This window comes from Hippoglossus stenolepis, chromosome 10 (genome assembly GCF_022539355.2).
Source record: "Hippoglossus stenolepis isolate QCI-W04-F060 chromosome 10, HSTE1.2, whole genome shotgun sequence".
NCBI lineage: Eukaryota > Metazoa > Chordata > Actinopteri > Pleuronectiformes > Pleuronectidae > Hippoglossus > Hippoglossus stenolepis.
The window spans coordinates 10,497,136-10,522,643 of record NC_061492.1 but is presented as its reverse complement, the minus strand read 5'-3'; the positions used below and the strand labels follow the sequence as shown (position 1 = coordinate 10,522,643).

Sequence of the window (25,508 nt, the reverse complement as noted above, 5' to 3'; positions counted from 1 at the left end):
TTACAGTTGTGGTCTGAAAAGGAACGACGTAGAGATTTATTCAGAGACACGACCTTTAACACCTCCTACAGAGAAAGATCATGCACAGAGCATCCAAAGAAAAGTCTGGATTGGCTGAAATTCATGCACAAAGGACATGAACATACACATGACATTTGTCCTTTCATATACTTACAGACAGACACATTAAAAAAAATTATTTGCTAAGAACTTCACAAGACATTTCAGTGACGGTCTCGCTCCCTTCTTATTAAGCCGATGAAGGTTACAGCGATGAGGAGCGGCGGTCACATGACCTTGAGGAGTCCTCACTTGATTTGCCACATTCATGGCAGACTCAGGAAATGAGGAACACACTCACACAGCTCTGCTTTATGGTTCATACATACACACACACGTACACACAAGGCAGAAGCACAACAAGGACATGACTTTGACCAAAAAGGAGCAACAGCAAATGTGTTTCTGAAGTCATTTTTCTGTGCAAAATATTTCAGATCTACACCTTTATTAAGGTAATAAACAAATGCATACAGCATCAATAGTAAAATTGTATTTACATGTCACATTAGTACAAAGAGGCATGATTTATTTTACAAATTATCATTGAATTCTAAGAAAAGTTCTACTTGAGATTGTTTTCATCATAAGAACAACACGACCTTAGAATTCCATAAATATACTGAACTCGGATCGTCACTTGGCAAATATTGTCCATCTCTCTGCTGTAAACTCGTCATATTGGTTTTGAGCAAGTACAAAGTTAAATTTGTTTCTTATAAGAAGTGTGCACTGATGCATTTCACTGATAAACTTGATTTAGTGGCAGTTTGAACAAATCATTTCAGGTGAACGTCAGCAGACCACACGGTGAAGTTCACCTCTCACTCTGTTGCATGACAAAGCAGCTTGATTTTCTTAAATAGAGAAACTCTGCAGTGGCGTGATTTGCGCCAGCTCGCACTTAAATGTAGAAATAGTTCTCTGCAGCCTCTCCGCTATCCATCAACTCACTCAGCTGCTGGTTTATCGAATCCTGCAGCGACCCCAGGGAGAGTTCTAACACTGAACTGGTATCCGTGCTCGGAGAATCCAGTGGGATCTCCAGGAGGACATCAGACGCCTCTGCGTCCACTAGCTGCTCTCCTTCGCTCAGGCTCAGTCTGTATGCGCCTTTCGTCTCTGTGTCGGCCGTCTCTGTGGCGGCCGTCTCTGTGGCGGCCGTCTCTGTGGCGGCCGTTTCCGTGGCAACAGTTTCCAAGGCAACCTCCTCAGCGGGCCCGCGCTGCACCGCCGCGTCGTCCCCACTTTTGGAGGACCCGAGCGTGGTCAGTTTCTCGATTTCTTGGACTATTTCTTCGTTTTGATGCTTCCACTGACGGTACTTTGAGGCCGTCAGACTGGAGTCCTCCAGGACCTTGTTGATCTGCAGCAGCTCCGCTTCTTTTGCCTGCAGAGCAAACAGGAGCGTCAGCGAGAACACGGACGCACTCAAACATGAATTGTTAGACTGATTTTCAATGATTGAGAACAATAACCGAATAACACGCTACATCTTCTTCTACAACTTCTATATCCACATGTGTATCTCTTATATTAATAATAATTAACTTTATATAGCATAGGAAACTATTAAAAGTAATTTGAAGATCACACAGCATTAGTGCACAAATACAAGTAAACAAATATTTCAGATGAGAAAAATAAAATAAAACATTATAAAATGATTGAAATACTTGGTAAGATTAAAACTAGATTAAACGTTTTTTTAAATGAGGGTAAACCTGACCCCTTGACTCCTTTCCCATTGGCAATTGTCCCATTGCCTTTCTGTGTCCCCCCCCCCCGTGCGTCATGTTCGATGTCACAAACAATAGTTGTCCTATGTAAGTTCATTGTTCGCCCGAACCATGTGCCGATCGACTCTCTTCCTCACCTTCAGAGTGCTCTGCAGGGCCCGCAGCGTGTGCGCCTTCTCATTAATGACGGGGTTCTTGTTGCGTCGAATGAACGACTTCCTGAAGTGGTCGTGCGTTAACGGCTGCTCGTGGCCAATCAGAGAAACTCCTCCCTCCTTTATGTTGTTTATCATCTTGCCCATCTCATCCTCTGGGACGCCTTCTCACGAGGACGGAGACCCAGGCGAGCGAGACACGAAAGTGACAGGAGAAAAACAATGGGAATGAGATAGGAAACAGGGGGCAGTGGGATTTGGCTGAACACATCACACACATGGAGCTGTTATGAACCATCTATTTGCGGACGGCTGATTGGAGAGAATATCCGCAGGGTAAAGTTAGGAAAACAGCATGTCGAAACCGAAATTATTAAAACATCCATCAGTAGGACTCAGTCTTCACAGATTAAAGAAATCACTGATTGGAGGAAACGATTATAAAGCAGGAGAGTTGCCACAAAGTACAAACCTGCTCCTTTGCTGCCCCCTAGTGTAGAACTTGTTAATGGCAGCTTGCTCGTCTTCCCCTTGGGGCGAGGCAGAGTGTTGGACTGCACCTTCTGAGGCACAGAGCGAAACACATCATGATGTGAACGAGACACTGAATGGTGTGTGTGTGTGTGTGTGTGTGTGTGTGTGTGTGTGTGTGTGTGTGTGTGTGTGTGTGTGTGTGTGTGTGTGTGTGTGTGTGTGTGTGTGTGTGTGTGTAACTGACCTTGTTTTTTCTGCGGGGTGAAGGAGATGTCTCGCTCTCTGATTCAGTCTCACTGTAACATTCTGTCCACGGATCAAAACCAGCGTCACATTAATGATACAACAGAACAATAAATGTCAGTGTATTAACATCAGTCATAAACAAAATTCAACTTTTCAGATTTTTCATTGGCTGACAAGACTTAAAATAATAGATTAAGATGCAACTAACCATGGCAACAGTCATTATACTTCATCCTGTGTTTACTGCTTGACTCTTTCAAGCAGTAAAACTACTAACAGGACTACAATATAAAAAAAAAAGGAAAAAAAGTTAAAGTTAAAGGAAAACGTCCACCTACCCTCTTCACTATCGGGGCCTTTGCTAAGCTTCTTGTGAGTCTGTTTGGATGTAATCAGACAGTTGATCCACCTGGAAAATAAAGTCAACAAACATCTCATGATTCAAAACATTCTATTAAATATTTAAGTTTCAACAGAAGGGATTTGAAAACAGCACAAACACTGAGTTCTGAAAAGTCACCTCTAGGGGGCAGTGCAGTCCTACACCTGTTAAAGAGTAACTTACTGTAACATCTCCACTGTGTAAAATGAACACACTACTGCATGTTATTGGAACTGGTGCAGCCAGACAACAACACAATCCAGAGCCTCGTTTACAGTCATTAACTCAGTGTTGTGCAGAGGCATTTTTCAACTGCTTATTTGCTTAAGATGTATTTAGTTTTGTTGGTAAAACCTGAATTACCACACTACCCTGAGCCTGGAAACAGAGAAAGAAAGAAGAAGAAAAAAGAGCGGAAAACAAGGGCTGCACTCACTTGCTCATGTCGCTGACGTTGTCGGCAGCGAAGAAGAAGTTGTGAAACCTCGGGTGGCACACTTTGAACACGCTGGTGGAGGCAGAGCAGAGAGACGGGAGTGAATCTCAGAGCAGGAGAAATTCATCACAGGGGAATTAACATAACACACAAAACATGCAGATGTAGACACACACAAACACAGAAGCAATTGGATTCAACAAATTCACCAGACACAAGATTCACTTGTGCAAAACATCTGTTTAGTTTTCGTGAACAAAAAAGATCTTCCAATGTTCACAGGGGGCAATAAAGTTTCCTGTTTCAAACTAAAATAGTTTCTCCTTTCAGCACCATATCTTTTCATCAAATCTATGAACTACAAAGTACTGAATATTCCTTGATCAAATATTAAAAAGCCTGTTCATATTCACTGTGCTCATCCTTACTATTTTCTCTTGTGCTCTCCGGCGCTCTCTATGTTGTAGCTGGATATATTGACCAGGCCCTCTGCCTTCTCATCCTGTGGAAGAAAAACAAAGTTAATAAATATATTTAGTTTACATTGCATTTGTACATTTGAGTATCGTAAATAAAGATTTAGAGAATAAAGTCGTGATATTATGAGACTAAAGTCATAATTTCAGGATACATGTCATTTTAGAAGAGGGCCGTCCAAAAATCTAGAAATTAGGAAGCCTTCTCCCTGCTGCTCATCTCCTGAATTTGATCTTTTCCTTTACTATCATAATATTATAACTTAAATTACAACCTTATACTCAATAACGACTTTATTCTCCTAATATTCTGACTTCATTCTCCTAACATAATTATCAAAATCCCCCACTTTTTTTCCCCTTCAACAAGGCTCTAATTCTCCTTGCAATAGAAAATGTTATTTCAGAAACTAATCCTCAAAACCCTGTGTCTTTGGAATTGATAAAAGTGTATAATGGAAATTATTTCTAAACCTTTAACACCACTCAAATCTGAAAAAAAATGCTTCCTGTAACATATTAAAACACAGTCAATGTGGGTTTCAAGGCTACCACCTCATTCATTTGGTTTATTTCACTTCCATACGCCCACCTGTTGGCTGGTGTACCAGTAGAGCGAAGGCCCCATGAGGACAAACCAGAAGCGCTGCCACTTCTGGGTGAGGAAGACGCTGCTCTCCTTCCTCTTCTTCCACAGCCAGCCGTCGCAGTCGGGTCGATCCAGCTCGCGGCAGGACACGCGGCGCCGACTGAGCGCCGTCGTCATTCCTGAAATGATACACAATGATGATGGCTGTCTCTGAGTGGGGGGTGTAACAAGGTATTAGTTCTTGGTTTTAATAGAACTGTTTCTTTCAAAATACCATTTTCCTGATATGTCTGGAATTTATTTCAAAGAATTTTGACTGACTTGCTCCAGCGTTTGTTTTTGGTTGTTTTTTTCCCTGTTCCACGCCCCATGTGATTGTCTGTACTTGTTCCTCACGTGTTTCACCTGTGTTCAATCATCCCTGCCTCCCTTGTGTATGTAAGTCTCTGTGCTTCCCTTTGTCTCTGTCGGTTCGTCTTTCACTCGTCATCGTCTGTCACGTTTCCAGTGTCATCTTGTTCCTGGTGTTTACTAGGTTTTTTCACTTTCATTTTGTTTCTTCTATCCTAGTTTTTTGGACCATGTTTGCTGCAAGACCCCAAACATATCTGCCTGTCTGATTGCATTTTTTTCCTTGTCTCTTATTTCACTTCGTCTCAGTTTGTTCTCGTCTTTGTTTCGAGTTGTTCTAACTCAATCCTGAATTCCGCTTGACCTTAATTTTGGCTTAATGTTTCTATAAAGAAGGAAAGAACTATACCTTTTGTCGAGCTCTTCTTGCCGTCTTGACTCCCCTGAAAAGAGAATTCGAGTTCATTCAGTGTCTCAAATGAAGTTTAATACAAACTCCATTGTCTGATGTGGTTGTTGAAACTAAAAAATATCTTTGTTTTCCTCTCACCGTGCGGCCCACCATATCAGGACAGGAACTGATGCTCGCTGTGTCCTGATTGGCTACGTGAGGCGAAGGACTTGACTGGAACTGCACGGGCGAAAAACTTCTGGGCGACGGCGACCGGGACCGGTCTCTTCTGAGTTTTGGTGAGAGCCGTGAACTGTCCAAACCCTCAAAGTCCCCTGAGAAAAAACACGTGTTGAAACATTATAGCACATAAGTATTCACGTGTTGATGACGTTTCAAACGCGTGACAGATGCCAAACTGGATGAATACAAATATATGAGAATCAATGAGGACGTCAGCAAAGATGTCAACTTGGAAAGACGACGAGATTCAAGAGCTTTTGGTGATGAGGGCCAACGCTTGTGTTTATGTGCTGTAAATGAAAACAGCAGAATCTAGACGTCATGTCCTGCCTCCTGCTTGCTCCACCCAGGTGCCGCCCCATCGCCTGACCCGCACAACCTCCTGCTTCATATGTGAAAAGGCAACGTCCGAACTAAACCTTCCAAAGTTCATGTCCGAAAACTTCAGGGGGACAGTTTCTTATAATGGCATTATTAATAATAGCATTTTTCTAATAGATTGCCTTCATTTTGATTTATCTGTTTTAAAAAAACGACCACAACTGAAACATCCTGATGTCTCCTGAGGACAGAAAACATCTCATAAAAAGCCTGGGTTTCCTCCCTCGTACATTTCTTACCTGAGGCTGACTGCGGTGACAGCCCCCTTTGACTGGAAGTGAGCGTCGCACTCCCTTCCACGTCTTTATCAAACGACAACTCTGATTCCTCCTGTCCCATAGGCGGCTGCTGTACCTCCGGCCCGTGAATGGCCTTCCTGTGACGGACAGCAAAGAGACCATGAGTGAAGTGGAACATGAGGTTGACAGTTCAATAGTGATTATGAACAGCAATAACAACCGGGATTATCATTTAAAGGAATTAAATATGACTCCATGTCCCAGCGGTCTTTCTTCCACTCGAGCTGAAGTGTATCAGGATTATTTACAACCTTAATGCACCGTCCCCGCCCACTCCCTCCATTTGCACGCCTGCTCTCCATCAGCTCTCACCGTCTCTCCATCACCTTTTTCCTCACATCTCATCATCCACTTTTCTTTTCTTTTTTTTTTTTCCTCCTAGTGTTTACGCTTTTCTTCCATCTCCCCAACAACTCCCCCCATCTATCCACCTTTCTCCTCGTTACTTCCTTTTGTCTCATTTCCAGTCAGACGTGGGTGTTGGGTGTGTAGAGCGGAATTTATGGCATTCGCGTCATGACCTCATTGCAAACCTACCAGTTCCTGGTAGATTAACGGGGTCAAAAGGGTTCGTGGGAGGTTCAGGTTTATCAAGGCAATCTTTGGTAAATTATTGCACTAAACTTATGTCTAAGCTGCTCAGTGTGCAAACAGATGTGTGCGCATGATGACAGATAGGTGATTATGCTTCTAAATAGATTTGGTACAAGGAAAAAGTTGGGTGCTCCTGCGGATCACAAATCATTTTGCAGTTTCTTTTTTTTTTGGTGAAATTTAAAAAGCTTAATTTTCATCGCCAATACAGAACATATTTGTGATGACATACTCTGGGGTTTCTTCATTAAATATTGGAAAATGTATTTTTCTTATTCTTTTTTGTTTTTGTTGTGTCAAATGGCAAATCAGTAAATAATTCTATAATACGATACTGTAATCTCTTGCTATGGAGTAAATATTGTTATAGAAATCCACTATTGCCCACATTTACTGAAAAGCTTATTATTAGAGAAACTTTAGCTCTCACCTAAAAGACAGGGACCTGACCGAAGCTGCGACCCTCTCAAATATGGAGTGCCTTGGATTCGCCTCCTCCTCTTCCTCGTCCACGTCCTCCCCTGACCTCTCGTCTTCCCCCTCTTGCGCTTTCTGAGAAGAAATCAACAGAGAACCAGGTATGTTAGTGTGCACACTCAACTCTGTGTGTATGTGTGTGTCCTCGTGAGTTAATGGAGGGTTAGGGAGGCGGGTGTCATGTGGAACGTAATGGTGCCTTCTCCTCAGGTCTCCATCCGCGCACTCAAGGGGCTCAGGATATGAGTCAACAACACACACACACGCACACGCACACACACACAGTCAGTGGGTATCTTGTGAGGGCAGTAAGGAAGAAAGACACACAGCTGATTCACATCTCTCACACCCTCCACCACCAGCTACATCTGAGATTAACATGGTATTGGTCACAAGGGTGTGTGTGTGTGTGTGTGTGTGTGTGTGTGTGTGTGTGTGTGTGTGTGTGTGTGTGTGTGTGTGTGTGTGTGTGTGTGTGTGTGTGTGTGTGTGTGTGTGTGTGTGTGTGTGTGTGTGTGTGCAGACGCAGTGTGTAATTCAGTGCACGGTTTACAGACAAACAACAGTCCGCATAGCGACTACTGCAAGTGTTTATGGAAACGGATCCCCAGTGATGTAAAACGGAAATGGAAGAGAAGGTTCAGGTTCCCTCGACATAAGCTCTGCAACGATCCAGCTTCTGAAGGACGATTTGATGCTTCGCCCCCCCGGATGTACTTATCATAAACTGAGTGATAGATAATAAAAATTATACGTGTGCCAGAATAAAAACTGTTGTCCTGGGGTTTCTTCTGGTGTGTAATGGCTCCACAGATGATTGGAAAGTTTCCAGTTTGGGTTTAACAGGCTCCAAACCTCCACTCCTGAAACTGTTCCAGTCTCTGTGTGGCCCCATCTTGAGTAATACTGTATACTGGTACACAGCGTGGAAATGCATGGTTCTTCTCCACTGCTCTGTCCGGGTGAGGATGGCGGTGAAGGCGTACTGGATTGTGGCTGAGCTGGATTTTGTGACCTGCCTGAACTGACGCTATATGCTTAGTTTGGTCGAGATATGAGGTGAGTGGAGTTGAGGCTTCAGAGATCCCTGACCTGTGTGACGGTGACTTGTGGGACCTGGTCCTTGCGTCGCAATGAGCCGGGGATCTTCCTCAGGACCAGAGTCACTCCTCTGGGATTCTCCTGCAACTTCTTCACAAGGTTTGCCCTGCTCCAGCCCACCTGACACGGAGACACACAGGTGGATATTCCAGTATGGAGGGTACAGACTCAGAAAGGACAGAAATATGTTTTACTTTGTAAAGTAAAAAATATGGGACCACAAATATACGGTGCAACATACAGAAAGGCCTGTAGTGGTGGGTTGTACTTCATTACTGTACTTGAGTACATTTTTTATGTATCTGTACTTTCCAGTAGTAAAGTAGATTAGACTTTTTAGTACAGAACGTTTATTTTCAGGTATTTGTCAATTTTACTTCACATCACATATCAGCAAATATCTATACTTTCTACTCCACTACATTTGTACAATGCATTGAGTCACATGTTTCCATTTTTTAAATATTTTTAGAAGTAATCAATAATGAGAGGGGAATTGGTCCATTGATCCGTCGCTGGTGAAGAAACACTACAGAGACTGAGTCATTTTGCATTAGGGAAAAGGCTACACACTGCAAGTACTTTTATGTTTTTAAGTGTATTTAAAAGCATGTACTTTTACACAAGTAGAAAAGTTAATGTGGCACTTTTACTTTAAATGCTTGAGTACTTCCTTCACTACTGTATGACTCACCACTATCTGGTTGTTGACTTGAATCACCTCATCACCAGCCAAGATCCTCACGTAGACATCATCATTCGAAGGCTGCAAAAGGAGAAAGACCCAACACACATAAGAAAGGAAACAGACTTAAATGATGTTCTTTTTCCACATAGTTGAATTTAAGTGTTTTTAATCATATCAGATGATCTTTGTGAAGCAGTATAAAGATCATGCCCACATTCGTGTGTGTGTGTGTGTGTGTGTGTGTGTGTGTGTGTGTGTGTGTGTGTGTGTGTGTGTGTGTGTGTGTGTGTGTGTGTGTGTGTGTGTGTGTGTGTGTGTGTGTGTGTGTGTGTGTGTGTTCATGGTCACGTCCACTTTCAAGAGTCGACTGTGATGATGCAACTGCAGTAGCAGGAGAGTCCAGGGTGCTTTAATGCTGACATCATGGAAAAACACGTAACAAGTAACAAGCCCTCCTTATTTTATCTGATAAATAACTCGTCCGTCCTCCCATAACTCGCTAGTTTATTTTACAAGCCCCCTGATCTCAGAGATGTCTCTCAGAAGGTCGTGCATCTGTGCTACTTCTCGAGGAAGGTTTTAATTTTTCCCAGAAAAGCATTTATGCATTTGAGTTCCTCTATGGCTCTCTGTCAATATAAAACTCCAAGATGACAAATGCAACTAATGCACATATAAAGATATTGTCAGCCATGATGTGTCATGCACTGATTGTTCACATGCTGTCTGCAGCATTTGGAACAAGAAGTCCTTAATAGATGTTTATAAATACTAAGTATTTGCAGCACAATGGCACTGATTGGTTTTAATTTTATGGCAGTAAAAAAAAAATTGAGCTAAGCCAACAGCTAAAAATAATGTGTCACACAAAAGTCCTTTCAATGGGATTTCTTCCTGGTACAGAGCTCATACTTTCATGATCAAGTGAAACTGTGCAGAGCAGAATTCATAGAGAAAGAAAGCATTGTACACTGCTACTCAGAAACAACCAAATGAAATATTGCTGCCAAAAACGATAAAAGAGAGTTCACGTGTTCTTTTAAAAATCAGAGAAAAAAGGAAAACTTATCATTAAACGTTTATTTTTGCTTTGCAAAACTGCAAACATTTCCGAAGTGACCCAGGTAGATAAGTGCAGTGCGCGTAATAAAAGTGTTGAAGTGTGATATCCTGCAGAAATATGAGCCACACCTGACCCACAGAGATAAAACCTGTTATCTGCTACTCTCTGACACATCAGACAGAACTGAAACACTGAGACGAAACACCGTAAACCCGCTGTAACCTCTTCTAAAGACACAAACTGTAGTGGTAGTTTTGTTCTGCAGTTGAAGAGGAGCGGAGGTTTAAGTCACGCTGCTCCTCGGAGGGTTGGTTATGAGCGCTGAGTTGTCAGTGATGTTTAACTCTGCGTGGTCTGTGAGCCAACGGTGAAAGAAAGGAGAAACAAAGGAGAGGTTCTGACCTCAACAGCAGTGCCGGTCACGTAGTGGTTACTGGAGCCGGTGGACGTTATCTCAATCCCCTGAGAGAAAGAGAAAGCATGTTTTGATGTTATTGACACTTCAGGCTGATTCATCTGCACAGCAGTAAGAAGGTGAATGTCGCTTCACTGAGTCAAAATGATTCATCACCATGTACATTGCTCTGACTGTGGAAATGTCGATGTCTGTCTCCAGGTTCACGCTGTAATTACCCATCATGCTGCTCTGATTGATTATTCTAAGTCATTATGGGGGTGGGGAGAGCCAACTAATCACAACCCCGATCCGGCCTGACCACACGATCAATACGTATCACATGACAACAGATACATGAGCAGATTCAAACCTTCAATTCAAAAGAACAGAGACAAAATTCTCACATTCCTCATGAATACAACAAAGAATATATCATTTTTAATCTATCTATTGATTTCCTGAAAATATTTTGGGATATCAAGTGATTTAAAAAATCTGTGGCTATTAAATTTAAATTACAGTTTCTTACAAGGGTCAATGTAATGGCAATGGTAACACGTTACGTTAGCATACGTTAGCATTTATAGGTCGGGTTCATACATTTACTAAATGGCTTGGAATGAATGTAACTATAATGTTGCTGTCATCAGATATAAGCCATATGTGGAGACTGGTGTATAAACAGATTATTAATGAGAATGTATTAAGTATTTGGAAACTACAATTCCCAGAGAAAACTGTACAACTACATAATTTAATAAGCTGTTCATTTCCTATGCCAACTACCCAGTTATTATTTCACTTCATGTGCTTAAACTAAGACATTTACAAGGACAGAAGCTAAGTTTGTTGTCCTAACATCAGATATTTCTGTGAAACGTTTCACCCAATCACAAAGCTTAACAAGTATTCTGCATCTTCTTTTGTATACATTTCAATTTGAAGTATAGGGTTAGAAAAGAAGAAAAACTAGCTAAAACCAGTTAAATTCATGAATTGAACATAATGTTCTGTACAATTATTATTCTTCCTGCCTCTCATTTCCCTTTCTGTCTTTGGTTCCGCTAACTCCCACTTTTGGAGGACAGACCTCATTATTGGTGATGTGGTCCAATCAATTCCTCTGTGTCAATTGAGGATGATCAATGTAAAAAAAATTATGCAGACACTGAAACAAAAAGCTAAACCCCACTCCTTTTCATTTTCTGTCAAGACAAAACACTGACGGATATTTGGAAGGTTGCTCAAAATGGGAAATGGGACTCATAAAGTGGAGAGGTTTCTTTCTCCTATGAACTGAGAACTCAAACAGGAAGGAAACGAGACAAATGCATTGAACAAAAATGCTCTTCAGAAATTTTTTAAACAAAAAAAAACACTATATGATGCAGAGGCAAAGAAGAGAGTTCTGATTGTACTCAATGCACCAGCTGAAGGAGAAGTACTTAAGGGAAAAGAAGAGGCAGTGGGAAAATAAGAGTTGTCTATCAGCCACTAGACGTGAGAGCATGTGTGTGTGAGAGCAAAAAGAAAAGAAATGGGTTCAGCGAGAACCTTGAGTCAGATGAAAGAAGTGATGAGTGGAAGCGAACGGTGATGAAAATGTCCAGGCAGTGATGAAGGCGGAAAATGAAAACTGAAAGTGACAGAGAGAGCGAGAGAAAAGGAGACACAGAGAAAATGAGTTCACTGTTCAGTGGGTAAGTCATTTTAAAAATGATGATATTAATAATGAGATGGAAAGATGCTGCACAGATGTGACAAACCGATATAAAGTCTTTGTGTTGCTGATTTTGTAAAAATGACAGTCCAGAAAACAGAGACTTAAAAATAACGTAAATAATAATTTGACAATCACATTAGTTGCCAGCTATTACTTCGCTGATCAATGGATTAATCAACTCTTATACCTTATAATTTATAGGTAATTGAATAAGAACATTTGATATCTAATTCAGAAAGTTGAATTAACAGGCTTGAATTACAGCAACTGTATAAAATAAAATAGCATGTACAGTACAGAAAAAGTTTTAGGATTTATAAAGAATGCACATCTGTGTGGATTTAAAGCAAAATGTCAGGAGAGCGTGTTTTACCAGCTGATCACCAGGTGACACGGGCACTAGGTCGACGCTCTCGAGCTGAGTCGTGTGGGTAAGAAGCGTCTCGGCGCTGGAGTTCAGGATCTCATCGCACACCTCCACTAACTGACGGCACTGGTGATGGAAACACAAAAGCATTTTACTCCGAGGGGAAGTCAGTTTGCACTTCAATTTATTCGGCATGCAGTGTAAAAAAAAAAATCTACATTGAAATGACATTTTGAAACTACAGAAATAAATATGACACTTACTACAGAGATGATGTCCTTCTCCTTGTCATAGACAGTGGAATCCTGTTGGATGAGTGACACGACATGAGTGTCACAGAGCAGAGCACCAACGCGACACACGCAGCCTACGGTAAATAATGCTGATATTGATTTGTGGAATTAGGACAAACTGGCTCAAAACTCTGCCCTATTTCCTCTTCGCAGCGTGAGTCCGGAACTGAAAGCTGGTATCAGGCAAGAGGAGGCACATTTCCAGACCTCTATTGGTATTTAACAGGCGTTTATAAAAGAAGTATATAAGTGTAGGAAAGAATAAATACATACAAAATTACAAATATTCTAAGATCTTAGCAGCGAAGCAGGGGAACGACACGTCTAATGATGAGCAAAGTCCAACTAATCCAGGGACTCACACTAATCCCCACCAGCACGCATGCGCACGCACACACACACACACACACAGACACACAGACACAGACACACACACACACACACACACACACACACACACACACACACACACACACACACACACACACACAATGTACAGTATGTGTGCATGTGTGGAACTACCACAAACACAGACATGTAAGAAGTCAGTGTCCCACTTGCACGGTGGAACTCAAGAGATAATCTCTGGTTTCTGGGAGGAAAGGTGTGTTGATAATACTCCGACACGAGGCATCTGAGCTGGAGAGATGTGGAAGAAGATTTAGAATAGAATGATTTTTGATCAGATGTAATATTCACATCACTTGCCTATAAGCTAATTCGTACTGCCTGATGATGTGTGAGCTGCATAAAGGAGCGTAAGGGGAAACTAATCCCTGTGAAATGTAACAGGGGATCAACAGTGAGCTCGGTTGGATTTCTGGGCTAATTAAAGGCTGTGACACAAGGCCAGAGGGAGGGGTACGACTACGAGAGGTTTCTGCCATGACTCCTCCTGCTGCTGCTGCTGCTCACGTCAACCGGTGTTTGTTTTGTAAGTGTTGCTATATTGTCCCGTGGTGTTCGTCAGGGGATACTGCAAAAAATGTTCTGTATTTCCATTTTATCTCCATCCCCACAGGAGCAAAAAAAGTATATCGCTGTTTATCTTACTGTGTTTGTTTACTGTCTAATGAAGAACATATCATTTCTAGTTATGTGTAATTTGATAATGATGTATACAAGTTATTATTAGTGCACCGGATGGCTGCAAGTTAAAGTAATGCTAACTTAGCTCATTAACAAGATGGTTGTTTTCTCACCACTTTACAAATCTCTCAATTTCTGAATGATATGCTGATGGGCTGAGTTTTAGTTTAGTTTTGCAGATGTTTAAACTGAAGTACTGGACAATGTCACTCAAGTTCTTACATTTCCTGCCGGGGACATGAACGGCTGCACCACATTTATTAGCTAACCTAACAGTTGGGTACATTTAAATGTCACTGAATGTATAAATGTAATAAAAAATCAGTGGGGTTCATCCTATGAGGACCACGAATGTCTGTGGATAAAGGTCATAGTTTCATGTCTGAAGCAAAGTGGTGGAACAAGCAGCCAACTGACTCACATAATAAACCCGATCCAACTGAGATAAGAATATAAATGTTATTTTAACCTCTGTTAAGCCAGTACCAGAGACAGTGGTGGGTAAATCCTGAAACAAGAGTTAATACCCTGGGCTGAAAATCTTAGGACTTGTCCAAATCCACGTTCTAAGTGGCAGTTCGGCTAATAAAGGCTGACATTTAAACTTGTTGCCACCTCCCACCATCTACTATCACTTCTTCCTTCTGCATCTCGTAACACCTATTTCTTTCCAGCATTTCACCCGTAGCTTCTTGGACATACAGCGCTGTCACAGGAAGCTTCCACACAACTCCGCTACCTGTTCTGCACTTCTCGTCTAACTCTGCCAGAAAAGGAAATGACACCTTCACGCGGGTAAAGTGGCCGACATGTACACTTCTGCACTGAAACTGATGAAGGGGGGGGGCGTGGTGGGAAAACAGCAGAGTTGACTCTTCTCACGGCTTTAACGGTGAGGACGACCTTGTGTCTCTGTACGCTCACACACACACAAATGTATGCACATGGGATCAGGTGATCTAACAAATGCTAAAAACACATCTATTATAAAATCCTTTAAACAGAAGACACGCCACATTCCACATTCACAAAATATCTGTGACATGTCCCATCAGTTTGAACATATATCATACAATCACAAGGTATCTGCACACAGCATATGATGCATTTGCAGAGGTCATGGTGTCTCATTGCTGACGCAGAGGCATGTGAGGAGGAGAGGGGAGGAGGAGACAAGAGGGAAGGAGACATAAGGAGACATGTTTAGCTCCTTACAGCCTCCAGTGTGTCCCCACTCCACTTGCATACCCTGTTCTATTCATTTTGCTCTCAATACGATATTAATACAAATAGTCCACTGGAAAACAACTGCTTCTGTTTCAGCAGGAACCCCCTCAGGTTTTCCCTTATGAGGAACTCTTTCAGTGCAGATTCTGTAGAGATTCTCAGTTCCCCTGTCTACTAAACCAGAACAAGAGGCCGAGGATCAGAAATCAGGGCGGAAACGTGAGGACAAACTGCAGCTCTGCCTTTTAGCGACAGAAACAAGTATCAGTAATAATTGAAAATAATAAACTCATTGTGATCAAAAGAAGACATCACCTCTGATTGACCTTTTATTCATTGTGCAACTACAGTGGTTTGCAGGTTAAGCCACGATCACACTGTTGACTCTGTGTTACGACCCCGTGCAGAATGAGCAGCAGTAAGACTCAAGTTACCTTCATAGAAATGATTTAATGCAAATCACATCAGGGACCTCCAGTGTGGCCAAGAAGAAACACATTCATTTCATTGCATTCTGCTGCACTGCAAAGAAACATGCATCTGCTTCGCTTGATTTAAAGAAAGGTCTTGTGTTGTGTTGTGTGTGTTGTGTTGTTGTGAAGCACGGTGTGTGGCTTGATCAGGCGGTGATCTAACTTTACAGCGGCGCTTTGTGCCTGAAAGCTGTTCCCTCCACAGTCGTCTAGGAGACAAAAGGCAACTTATTATGTGGGTGTTGCTCTCTGAAAAAGAAAGGAGACGCAAGAATGCACGTAGCAATGCATGGACGCACACATGCACACACACAAAGGCTGAAACTAACAGAGAAAGATACAACAGCACACATGACTGTGCATGCATGTTCACTGATTATAGGCACAAAGACCCAGTTCTTTTCTTTTTGTTATGTGCAGCTCAATGTACACAATAAACAATATCAAAGCCTTAAAGTTGGGCCCTGTCTTCCCAGCTTGTTTGTATACTTGGACTTGACCAGTAGAAGATTTGCCACCAGGTCACAGACTTGCTATAAAAAGACTGGGAGACATACTGTGACCATGTTAGATCTCTTTAACACCTGCTCCTCATCTTTCAGCCCAAATCAGACTCTTATTTTCTCCTCCTCCATCTCCTGCCATGTTGTCTTTCTTCAGCCTCATATTTCTCTCGTGCTCTCTCTTTTTTCATTTTACAGCCCCACACATAATAAAAATCATTCCCTTCCAACCACTCACATGTTTGACGCCTCTAAGCCCTTTTTTTTTTTTTTAACAAATCGGTCCTGTCTGTGTTTAAGCCTCTTATGATTTTCTCCCTCTTGCACTTTTAGTAGGTCATCTGATAGCAGCTCGAATTCAGTGAACGTGTTGATTGGGTTGTTGTCACATGTTGTTGGCCATTATAATATCTTCACTGTTAAAGAAAAACCCAACTGGCCCAAATGCCACCCACTGAATGAAAGAAGCAGTCACAGACGTGTCTCTGGAGCATGTCGTCCTTAAAAATGAAGGTTAAACATTAACAGCTCTGAGTTATATTTTCACCCGGAGATTCTTGCGTCGAATGCAAGTTAGATTTTGCAACAGAAAAGCAATTTTTTAGCTGTTTTCTTTTATTGTAGAACTACGATTAATATTACATACCTTCACATAATGCTTTGCAAATTCATTTCGCTCTCTGATCCAAGTTCACAGTTCAAACACACTTCTCTCTTTCCCTCTTTCTCCGGAACTTTGCTCGCTGCTCGGCTGGTTCAAAGACAACTAAACGTGTGCTACTGTGAAGACCTGACAACCACAGTGTGGGATCCCAACAACACCAGCTGACTGCTGACCTTGGTTGCCCCAGGGTGCGAAAAGAAACACACACACACACACACACACACACACACACACACACACACACACACACACACACACACACACACACACACACACACACACACACACACACACACACACACACACACACACACACACACACAGGAAATAAGAGCCCTTTTCTTTTGACGTGAAGGATGTGGTGTGAATTTTGAGAATGCAAAAAAAGACGTCATGATGAGGTCGTGGCCCTCCTGACGGCCTGCCACATGTCACGGGTTGGGGGTAACACAGGCCTCTCATGCCCGGGAGCTCACTTAAACTAGCCTTGATGACGCGAGTGTGTAAATCCGCAAAAGTGCTTTGGTAAATGTGATGCTGATGATGTCATTGCTATGGTATGGTACATATAGGCTTATGTTATGTGACTGAGCTGTAAAGTGTGTGTGAAGTGATCCTCCGCAGGTTGATAATACTATGATGACAGTTCGATAGATGACGTCATTCATTTTCTCTTGTCTCTTCCAAAACACCTGCTCATGTCTGACCTTTTAGCTCATCTGCCAAGGCTTTTTAATTACTAACTTAAACGCATGCCTCTGTAGAGTCTAGGACATTCCTCTGCCAAGGCCCAACAGTTCCCTTAAATCTAATCAAGCCACAACAAATTGCACACACTCATAGATGTCAGTTCCCTAAATGTGCCAGATTTTTTTTTTTCATCAAGGTACATGAATTACTTGGGGGGGGGGAATCAGTGAAAGTGTCAAAAAAAACGCCATATCTAGTTATTCCTGGATCCGTCCCATGATCTGGAGCCGTAACAGAATGTAATGGGTTCGTTCCTGACCCACAACACATGCATCCACCAAGTGTGATGGAAATACGTGCAGTAGTCTACGTGCTATAATCTTTCTAACAAACAAATGAACGGACAGGGGTAGAAATCACCAGCAAACACACAAACAGGTCACCTGGTTGCACACCTTATATCCATTACCACTGGTTTAGTGAATGGAATTAGTCACAATGGTGATTCGAAACTTGAACACATTCAATGCGTGAAGGGTGAGAACAGGGGAAGTCCCCAAAAAAAATGAGTCGCTTGTTGTCACTTCAACAGGTGAGCACGTCAACACTGAATTTACATGACCCCTGAACTCAGTGGACAAAACGCTCCCAGTATAAAACTCCTCAGTCCTTGACAGTCATTCTCACAAGTTCAAAAACAGGAATTGAGCAAACAATAGCCAGACGATGATCAACCTCTGAGAGGGACTAAACAATCAAAGCTGTGAAGGTTTTAACTTACATACCACTCACTTCACACTCAATGAATGAAAACAAAGCTCCACGGGCCCAAATCTGATTCACCTCCAAAGCCAAAGAACATCCCATTAGAGTCAGTGGGGCTAAATCTTCCTCTGAAATCCTTGTTTCCTTCCTGAAGTCCATGAGTATAGTGGGACTGTTATTAAACACCGAGACAGACACGAAAGTCCCGTAGGCTTGTTGCAGCTCCAGTGAATAGTGTTGTGAAACTGGAAAGCTGTGAAACTGAAAAATCGGGTTCAGACTATTCTCAGATGGCTTGTGCAGTATCTCTCAAGTGAGGTTTGAAGGGTATTGAACACTATTATTAAAAAAAATTAAAATTAAAATTAAAACTGAATTATTTGTTTTAAAATTTGAATAAGAAACAGAAAACACACTTAAACGTACAATATGTAACGTGAAAATCCACCTGGGGGGCAAATCATGTCCTTCCCATTATGTAGCAAAGTTCAATGAATTATCTTGATCCATTACAACCAATACAAACAATGGAAAAACACCTAACTGGTCACCAGTGTATTTTTCCTTTGTCATACACTGTTTGAAACGGACGTTATATCAGACATGAGCAAAACCACAGGTCAAGTAGATATGATGTTGCAATGAAGATTTATTACACATTAGATCTTAAAGTGCTGGTTTTAGCTTATTTAACCAGTCAAGCGTAGTGAGAGAAAAAAAAGCAGCATCAGGTTGTGGGAGAATGATCCAATCAAAGAGGTGGAAACTGTACCTGTCGTGCTGGGCAGGCGTCCAGAGCTGACTGTAGTATTGTTATAAATAAACTCCTTGATCACCACCTATTACTGCCTCTGTCTAATTAAACCCTATCTCTGTAGCTCGATCTCTGTTTTGTTGTCTTCGCTCCTGTCATCCTCTTCATCTCTAATGTCACTACGCCGTTGTTCCAGAGTTGACGGCCTCTCTCTCTCTCTCTCTCTCTCTCTCTCTCTCTCTCTCTCTCTCTCTCTCTCTCTCTCTCTCTGCCTCTCTCTCTCTCTCTACGTTGGATAAAGCACACTCCCCAAGAGTCAAAAGTAATTTAACATTGGCGGTGCAATCCCTCTCTCAGCCTCCTCCTCCTTCTTTCTCTCCACCTCCCCTCTCTCCCTCCCCTCTCTCCGTCCCTCCCTTCCTCCCTTCCTCCCTTCCTCCTTCCCCTAGGCACTACAACAGATCCAGGCCTGTCTGTTGTGCTGCCCGAGAAAACTTTCTACCCCACTGTACAAACACCAAGTTATGAATATTCCCTCCTCCTCCTCCTCCTCCTCCTCCTCCTTTTCTTTCACACTTCCCTCGTATCACAAAGTGGAAAACACAAAACAAAATCCCAGCTCTCCCATCTCTGGCAGTCCTGCAAACTTAAGCATCTTCGACTTTCAGCCGCCTTGAAATATGCCAGGAATGTAAAGATAAAGAATGCATTACTCAAGCTGAACTGAAGAACAGGGAGGGAGTTTGTGCTTCTGTTTTTTCTTGCTGCGTTTTAGAGCAAGGGGTTTGACTTAAAAGGAAATAACAGGTTGTAGTTCCTCTTTGGAAATTTAGTGTGCACAACAATAACACCAGAACCATGGTTTTAATCCTGTGTGGTTCCTCTTCAGATAAACGTGAACACGTCTGTAGTAAAATGTACCAAAGTTTCACACAGGCATTCAGTTTGCATCCAGTTTTTCCATTTGATAAAAAATAAACATCAGCTGGACAGACATAGGGCAGGGCAAAAAACAATATCAATAATTATTGCAATACATCAATAGCAATATAACAGAAGTCCAATATATATTAATATATTTCTAATGCATTGTGCAGGCAGAGCGAGGATCTATAACACATAAATGATCTAAGTGTCATTCTCTGCCCATAAAGACGAGATTTAAACCACCGCCGTCACTCAGGAAGAAAAATAATGTGACATTTCAATCAATATCGATTATCTTGATATAATGTTTGGCCTTATCAGCCCTATAGACGGGCACAGAGGAGCTGTATATGTACTTAACTGCTTAAGGGTACGGTCACACATACGTGAATGTGAAGTGAAAATCGCAGGTGAAAGTTCACCAAAGTTGACCTCTCACATGAAGCCACCTTGCAATTTGCCTCGCCTTCAGGGAGACAATATTTGATTGCCCCCCCTCGCTCTCACAGATCGGAAGTAGACAAAAACACTTAAACATTTGCTGTCAAAGCTGTAAATGGACCGACCTTGTGGACGATTTCTCCGAGCTCTCTGCAGTAGCTGAATATGTTCTTGGTGGAGGTGTTTCCACTGAGCTGTATAAACTGATACCTGGAAAGACGGAGGATTATGTTTCAATTTAGTCTGGAGGATTTAATTACACACACAGGTAATTAAAACGGAAAAAGACGAACAAGGGATGTAGGAGACTCACAAAAATAGAAAACAAAAGGACGACAAACAGAATGGACTTGTATAAGGCAGGTTTTAGCTACAGGGGACACCATGTAAACAATAAGTCAGTGCGTACACCAAAACATTCCTATTTACAGTAAAGAATTCACCTGTAAATTTTCTTTTTTTACCTAAAACCCACAGCAACACAAACCGCAGCAGGAACTATTTTTATAAGACACAGCAGAGAACATTTCTGAGTCCAAAATAACTGCGGGGTCAAAGTGGATTTCGAGTGCTGCGCATGTAACGGTTAGATAACCCCCCACTTTACAAACCTGTTGAGCAGAAAGAAGAGTCCTTTGGCAGAGGTGATGAGCTCCACAACAACCTGCAGAACTCCGGCAGACAGCTTGGTGGCGCTCCGTCCATCGTAGCTGTTGTGGCGCCAGCGGCTCTGGATGCCCATCTGGAGGGTGTGGGCGACGGCGCGCAGCTTCTCTGTGAGACCTCGCAGGTTCTCTCCACCTATGCCGTACGTCTGGAGAGTGGGCGCACACCACCAAACACACACATGCAACTGGTTAGAGGAGAAGTCCTCGCCTGAAATACCCTCAATCTCTTATTTACCCGACTTTCTGTCCCTCACTTCGCAGGAGGCGGAGGCCTAGTTTTTAAGAGACTCTGAGTGTGTAATGTGGTCATCCATCACAATAAATGTAATGTTATATCCTGATAATATATATTGTGATACAGTCTATCATGCCATCATGTTTTTTAGATTGTAATATTCCGTCTTTTCCATTTATATCATTGAGGGAAGACCAATTCAGGGGCTGCTTCTTTAAATGCGGCTGACAATTGGGTCCTTTAATCACAGAGAGCAACGTGGCTCCAACAGCTGGATCTTTCTAGGGGCCAAACTTTCCCAGGATTCATTCATTCATTGTGATGTCAAAATGTCTGATGCTTACACTTTTTAATGTAAAGTATCAGGCCTCAACTCAACTGAATAATGAACAGTGGACTAAAACTTTCTTGTCTTGTTTGATTGCAGCTCTGTTGCTAGGTGACATCAGTAAGGGCGAGCCCACGAAGACAGCGTCCCTGAATTGTAACACAACTTATACATTTAGATAAATCCCACAGTGCTACATAAATTAAAGGCATCACAAGCCTGATACTTACTGGTAACAAATCAAAGTGTAGCGAGGGATTAAATAAAACAGAAACACTTTAAAGGTCTTAAAACGTGTGTATTTGCTGTGTGTGTTATCACAGTTTTCTGGCCACACATGAGATGTGAGGACATGACGACCACTGGAGGAGGAGCAGGTTGTTGTCGTGACCCACTCACCGCTGGTCAAGTGGTTCGGACCGGTGAGGCTTTGTTGTTACGCGTCGACCCGCCGGAACAATCCACCGTCAAACAAGTGGCCATGAATTTTTCATGGTCTTTCAAACGCTGCAGTTGTTAATTATGTAACTGTGCTCTTGAATGTGTTTGTGCTGTTTCATGTGAGTGTCTGACGGCTGCTTTTCATGAATGAGCACAGTGTTAGCACTTCACGCAGCTCCGAGAACGAGGGAGGGAGGAGGAAGAAAAGCAGACACACACACACACACACACGCATAGGTGTGTATGGCTTCTGTTATGTTGTCCTTAAACAATATCACACAAGTTTACTTTTGTTAAGCTTTAACTGCAGGAAAACCTTTTCCACAAACGTATTACACACTCAACCAGACGCTGGGTTGAACATTTAATGCTGTTAATGATTATTTCAATGTGTGTTACAGTTATTTCAATACTTCGACAACAGGCAGTTTAAGCAGCCTAAGCTTCAGTCTGCTGTCGTTACGTCACCGGAGCTGGAACCTCGCCTGGTACTGTCCGGCTCAATTAGTCCTTCCAGTGAAACACACACACACCACCGCGGCTATTTAAGTGCCCTAAAACTCCTTCTAGAAACTGGACAGGGAGGAAAATTAATTAGGCGACGGAGAACGGGATGCGTGTTTTCTTTAGTTGACTGCAAAATGTCGAAGCAATTTGCATATAAAGTATTAAGTGGAAGCTTTGTTATTCAAAACCTGCCTTGGTTGCGATTGAAGCATGACTAGTCGTTTGAAGTTGGCTAGAAAAATAAAGTTTACTATGATATAGGCTTGTCAAGGGGGATTTTACTTTAAAGTAGAGGGAAAAGTGGAGCAATTAGAAAAAAGAGCCGCTGCTGTGTGATCTGGCTGGATTTGTCCAAGGGGTCTGCTAAACAGCAACAGCATCTAAAGCAGTGGTGGGAAAAACACATCCCTTTTCTCTGGTATCAGAGATACCACAACAACACGAGACAACACAGCTCTCCTTGCACATTACCTTCACAACACACACCACAAAAGCAGCCTCACACACCCAAAGCACTGCTTGTAACGCACACACACACACATGATTCAGCATCCTCGCTCACCAGAGAGCAGAGCTTCTCCACGGACTCCAGCACGAGCTCCTGGTGTCCGATCTTGCGCACGCCCAACTCTTCCAGCTCCCGAGAGGTCAACTGGAGCAGATCCAGACCTGACAGATGCCACTCCGAGACTGGGTACTGATGCAGGGGTGCATCCAGACCTTTAACCACATGTAAGGAACAGGTAGTAGTCTCCTCACACACACACACATAGCCAGAAAAACACATAACACATGTAACAGGTAGAGACTTGCAGAGTGAGCGTGGACTAACAGATGCACGAGATCCGTCAGGCTGCTGGTGTTTTGAATAAAGTATCAAAACAGACTTACTTTTGAAGTTATGACTTAGTAACTATCGCGACTTCACAAAAAAGCTTAATACATTGACTTAAAAGTGTTTTTACATGCAATAGCTAGAGGTTGTAGAAGTATTAACTACACTACAAAGTATAGTAGTGTATCAAAATAAAAGTTGCCCATTTAATGTAAAATAATCCCTTTATAATCCGTGTTATATTATTAATATAAAATCTGCAAAGTAACTGGCTCTTATATGGTTGTAATTGAATAAATGTATTGCATAATACATTGTAAATTGCATTGTATTGTATTACTGCACAACTAATGTTTTTCTTTTGTGTAATAGAAACCCTGCATTTTAGAATTCTATAAGCAAAATACCTAAATAAAAGTAGCCTAGTCGATATATAAAATTATCCCAATCAGTTTTATATAAATATATAATTCAATCATTATTATCTATTCATTATAATGTAAGTGGTAATTTTACTATTGACTGTTCTGAAATGATATTCCACATAGTGCAATAAGGCATAACATACACCGATCCTGCTTTTAAAGGTTCAGTGTGTAGAATTTAGTGACGTCTACTGGTGGAGTTGCGTGTTGCAGCTGAATGCCCCTCACCTCACCCTCCCCTTCCAGACATGAAAGAGAACCTGAGGCTGACTTCAGTTGTCATAAAAACTCAAAAGGTGTTTAGTTTGTCCAGTCTGGGCTACTGTAAAAAACATGGCTGCCTCCGTACAGAGGACCCGCTCCAGATGTAAATATAAAGTAATTAAATATAAAGTATTTAAGTTTAAAGAGACCATTCTAGGGTAAAGAAAACAACTATTTAGATGATTACACACGAGTGAAAACATCACTAGGATTATTTTATATTCAATTTCTGCCAATAGATCCTTTTCACCTAAATCTTACACACTGAACCTTTAATGTAAAATCTGCAAAGTAACCAGTGATTATACAGTTGTTGGACACATTTATTTACTGTACTATAAATTTTATCTTTCGTATAATAGTAATGATAATAAGTAAAGTATTAACATAAAAGTAGCCTATTCAATGTAAAACGATCCCAGTCAGTGTTATATTAGGTTACAATTGGATAATTATTATTGATGTATTATTATGTAAGATGTTGTCTCATACATTTACAGTGAAACTATGTTTTTAATGTGAAATCTTAATCTGCAAAGTAACTTTACAGTTGGTTTTGAATAAACGTGTTGTTTATATAATCAATAGTGGGAAGCAGACATGTAGAATATTATAGAATTAATCAGATTAAGTTCAAATATATTAAGTTGTATTAAAGTAGAGTACTTGAAAATGTACCAGTAGCATGAGGTCACATGTACTGTGGACAGACACTATAAGTTTCACAGTGTAGCAGCATGAGAGAGTGTTTCCCCATGAACTTTACAACACAACGAGCAGCGAACCCTCTGTAAATGACGTACATGGTAAATAAGACCTGAATCCACCAGGCCAGTGACTGAAACCCGTCCTACAGACGAGCGGACGTGTAAAGTTTGTGCTCGCACGCCGTTTGCACCGCTCAGTTGTTGACAGTGATCAGAAGCGCGGTGGCTCCAGCTCTGGGCCACTTCCTCATTCCACCTCCACCTTTCACTCCCAAGAGGATTTGCGAGGCGCTTCTATTTCTGACTTGACCAAAGTACCTGTGAGGAGATCAAGGCGTGACAGCCCAACACACACACACACACACGGAGATAAGAGGGTAAGGAGAGATATGGTTGTTCACCTCGCAGCCACTCGCTGACTCTCTCCTCGCTCCAGGACGTGATCGGCTCCATGCTCGGAGTCCTGCTGCAGTCGCTCGTCCAGCTCCAGGCCCTGCTGGCGGACTTCTACCTCTCCGGGCTGCAGGAAGGAGGAAAACCTGATCCCGGGCTGGAGACGGACGACGACGACGACGAAAGCAGCGTGTGCAGGCACTCCTCCTCCTCCTCCTCCTCTTCCTCCTCCTCCGCCCAGGTACAG

At 42.1% G+C, this 25,508-nt stretch overlaps 2 protein-coding genes across 2 annotated transcripts in view; one reads left to right on the top strand and one right to left on the bottom strand.

The window, feature by feature from the left end:
* cnksr1 (connector enhancer of kinase suppressor of Ras 1) lies at positions 1-25,406 on the bottom strand. The gene is made up of 21 exons (XM_035168712.2): positions 25,270-25,406; positions 23,200-23,357; positions 21,070-21,272; positions 20,584-20,668; positions 12,896-12,937; positions 12,639-12,758; positions 10,548-10,607; positions 9,089-9,160; positions 8,386-8,514; positions 7,247-7,368; positions 6,163-6,299; positions 5,459-5,634; positions 5,318-5,351; positions 4,561-4,736; positions 3,921-3,994; positions 3,493-3,564; positions 3,013-3,083; positions 2,673-2,734; positions 2,427-2,517; positions 1,937-2,118; positions 1-1,450 (listed from the first exon to the last, which is right to left on the bottom strand). The coding sequence occupies exons 1-21, from the start codon at positions 25,319-25,321 to the stop codon at positions 965-967; spliced, it is 2,604 nt and encodes an 867-aa protein (XP_035024603.2). The 5' UTR covers positions 25,322-25,406; the 3' UTR covers positions 1-964.
* The window catches only part of rps6ka1 (ribosomal protein S6 kinase a, polypeptide 1), a 57,051-nt gene continuing 56,862 nt past the window's right edge, over positions 25,320-25,508 (top strand). Inside the window, exon 1 of the mRNA XM_047341744.1 lies at positions 25,320-25,508. Coding sequence (XP_047197700.1) covers positions 25,320-25,508 — 189 coding nt within the window.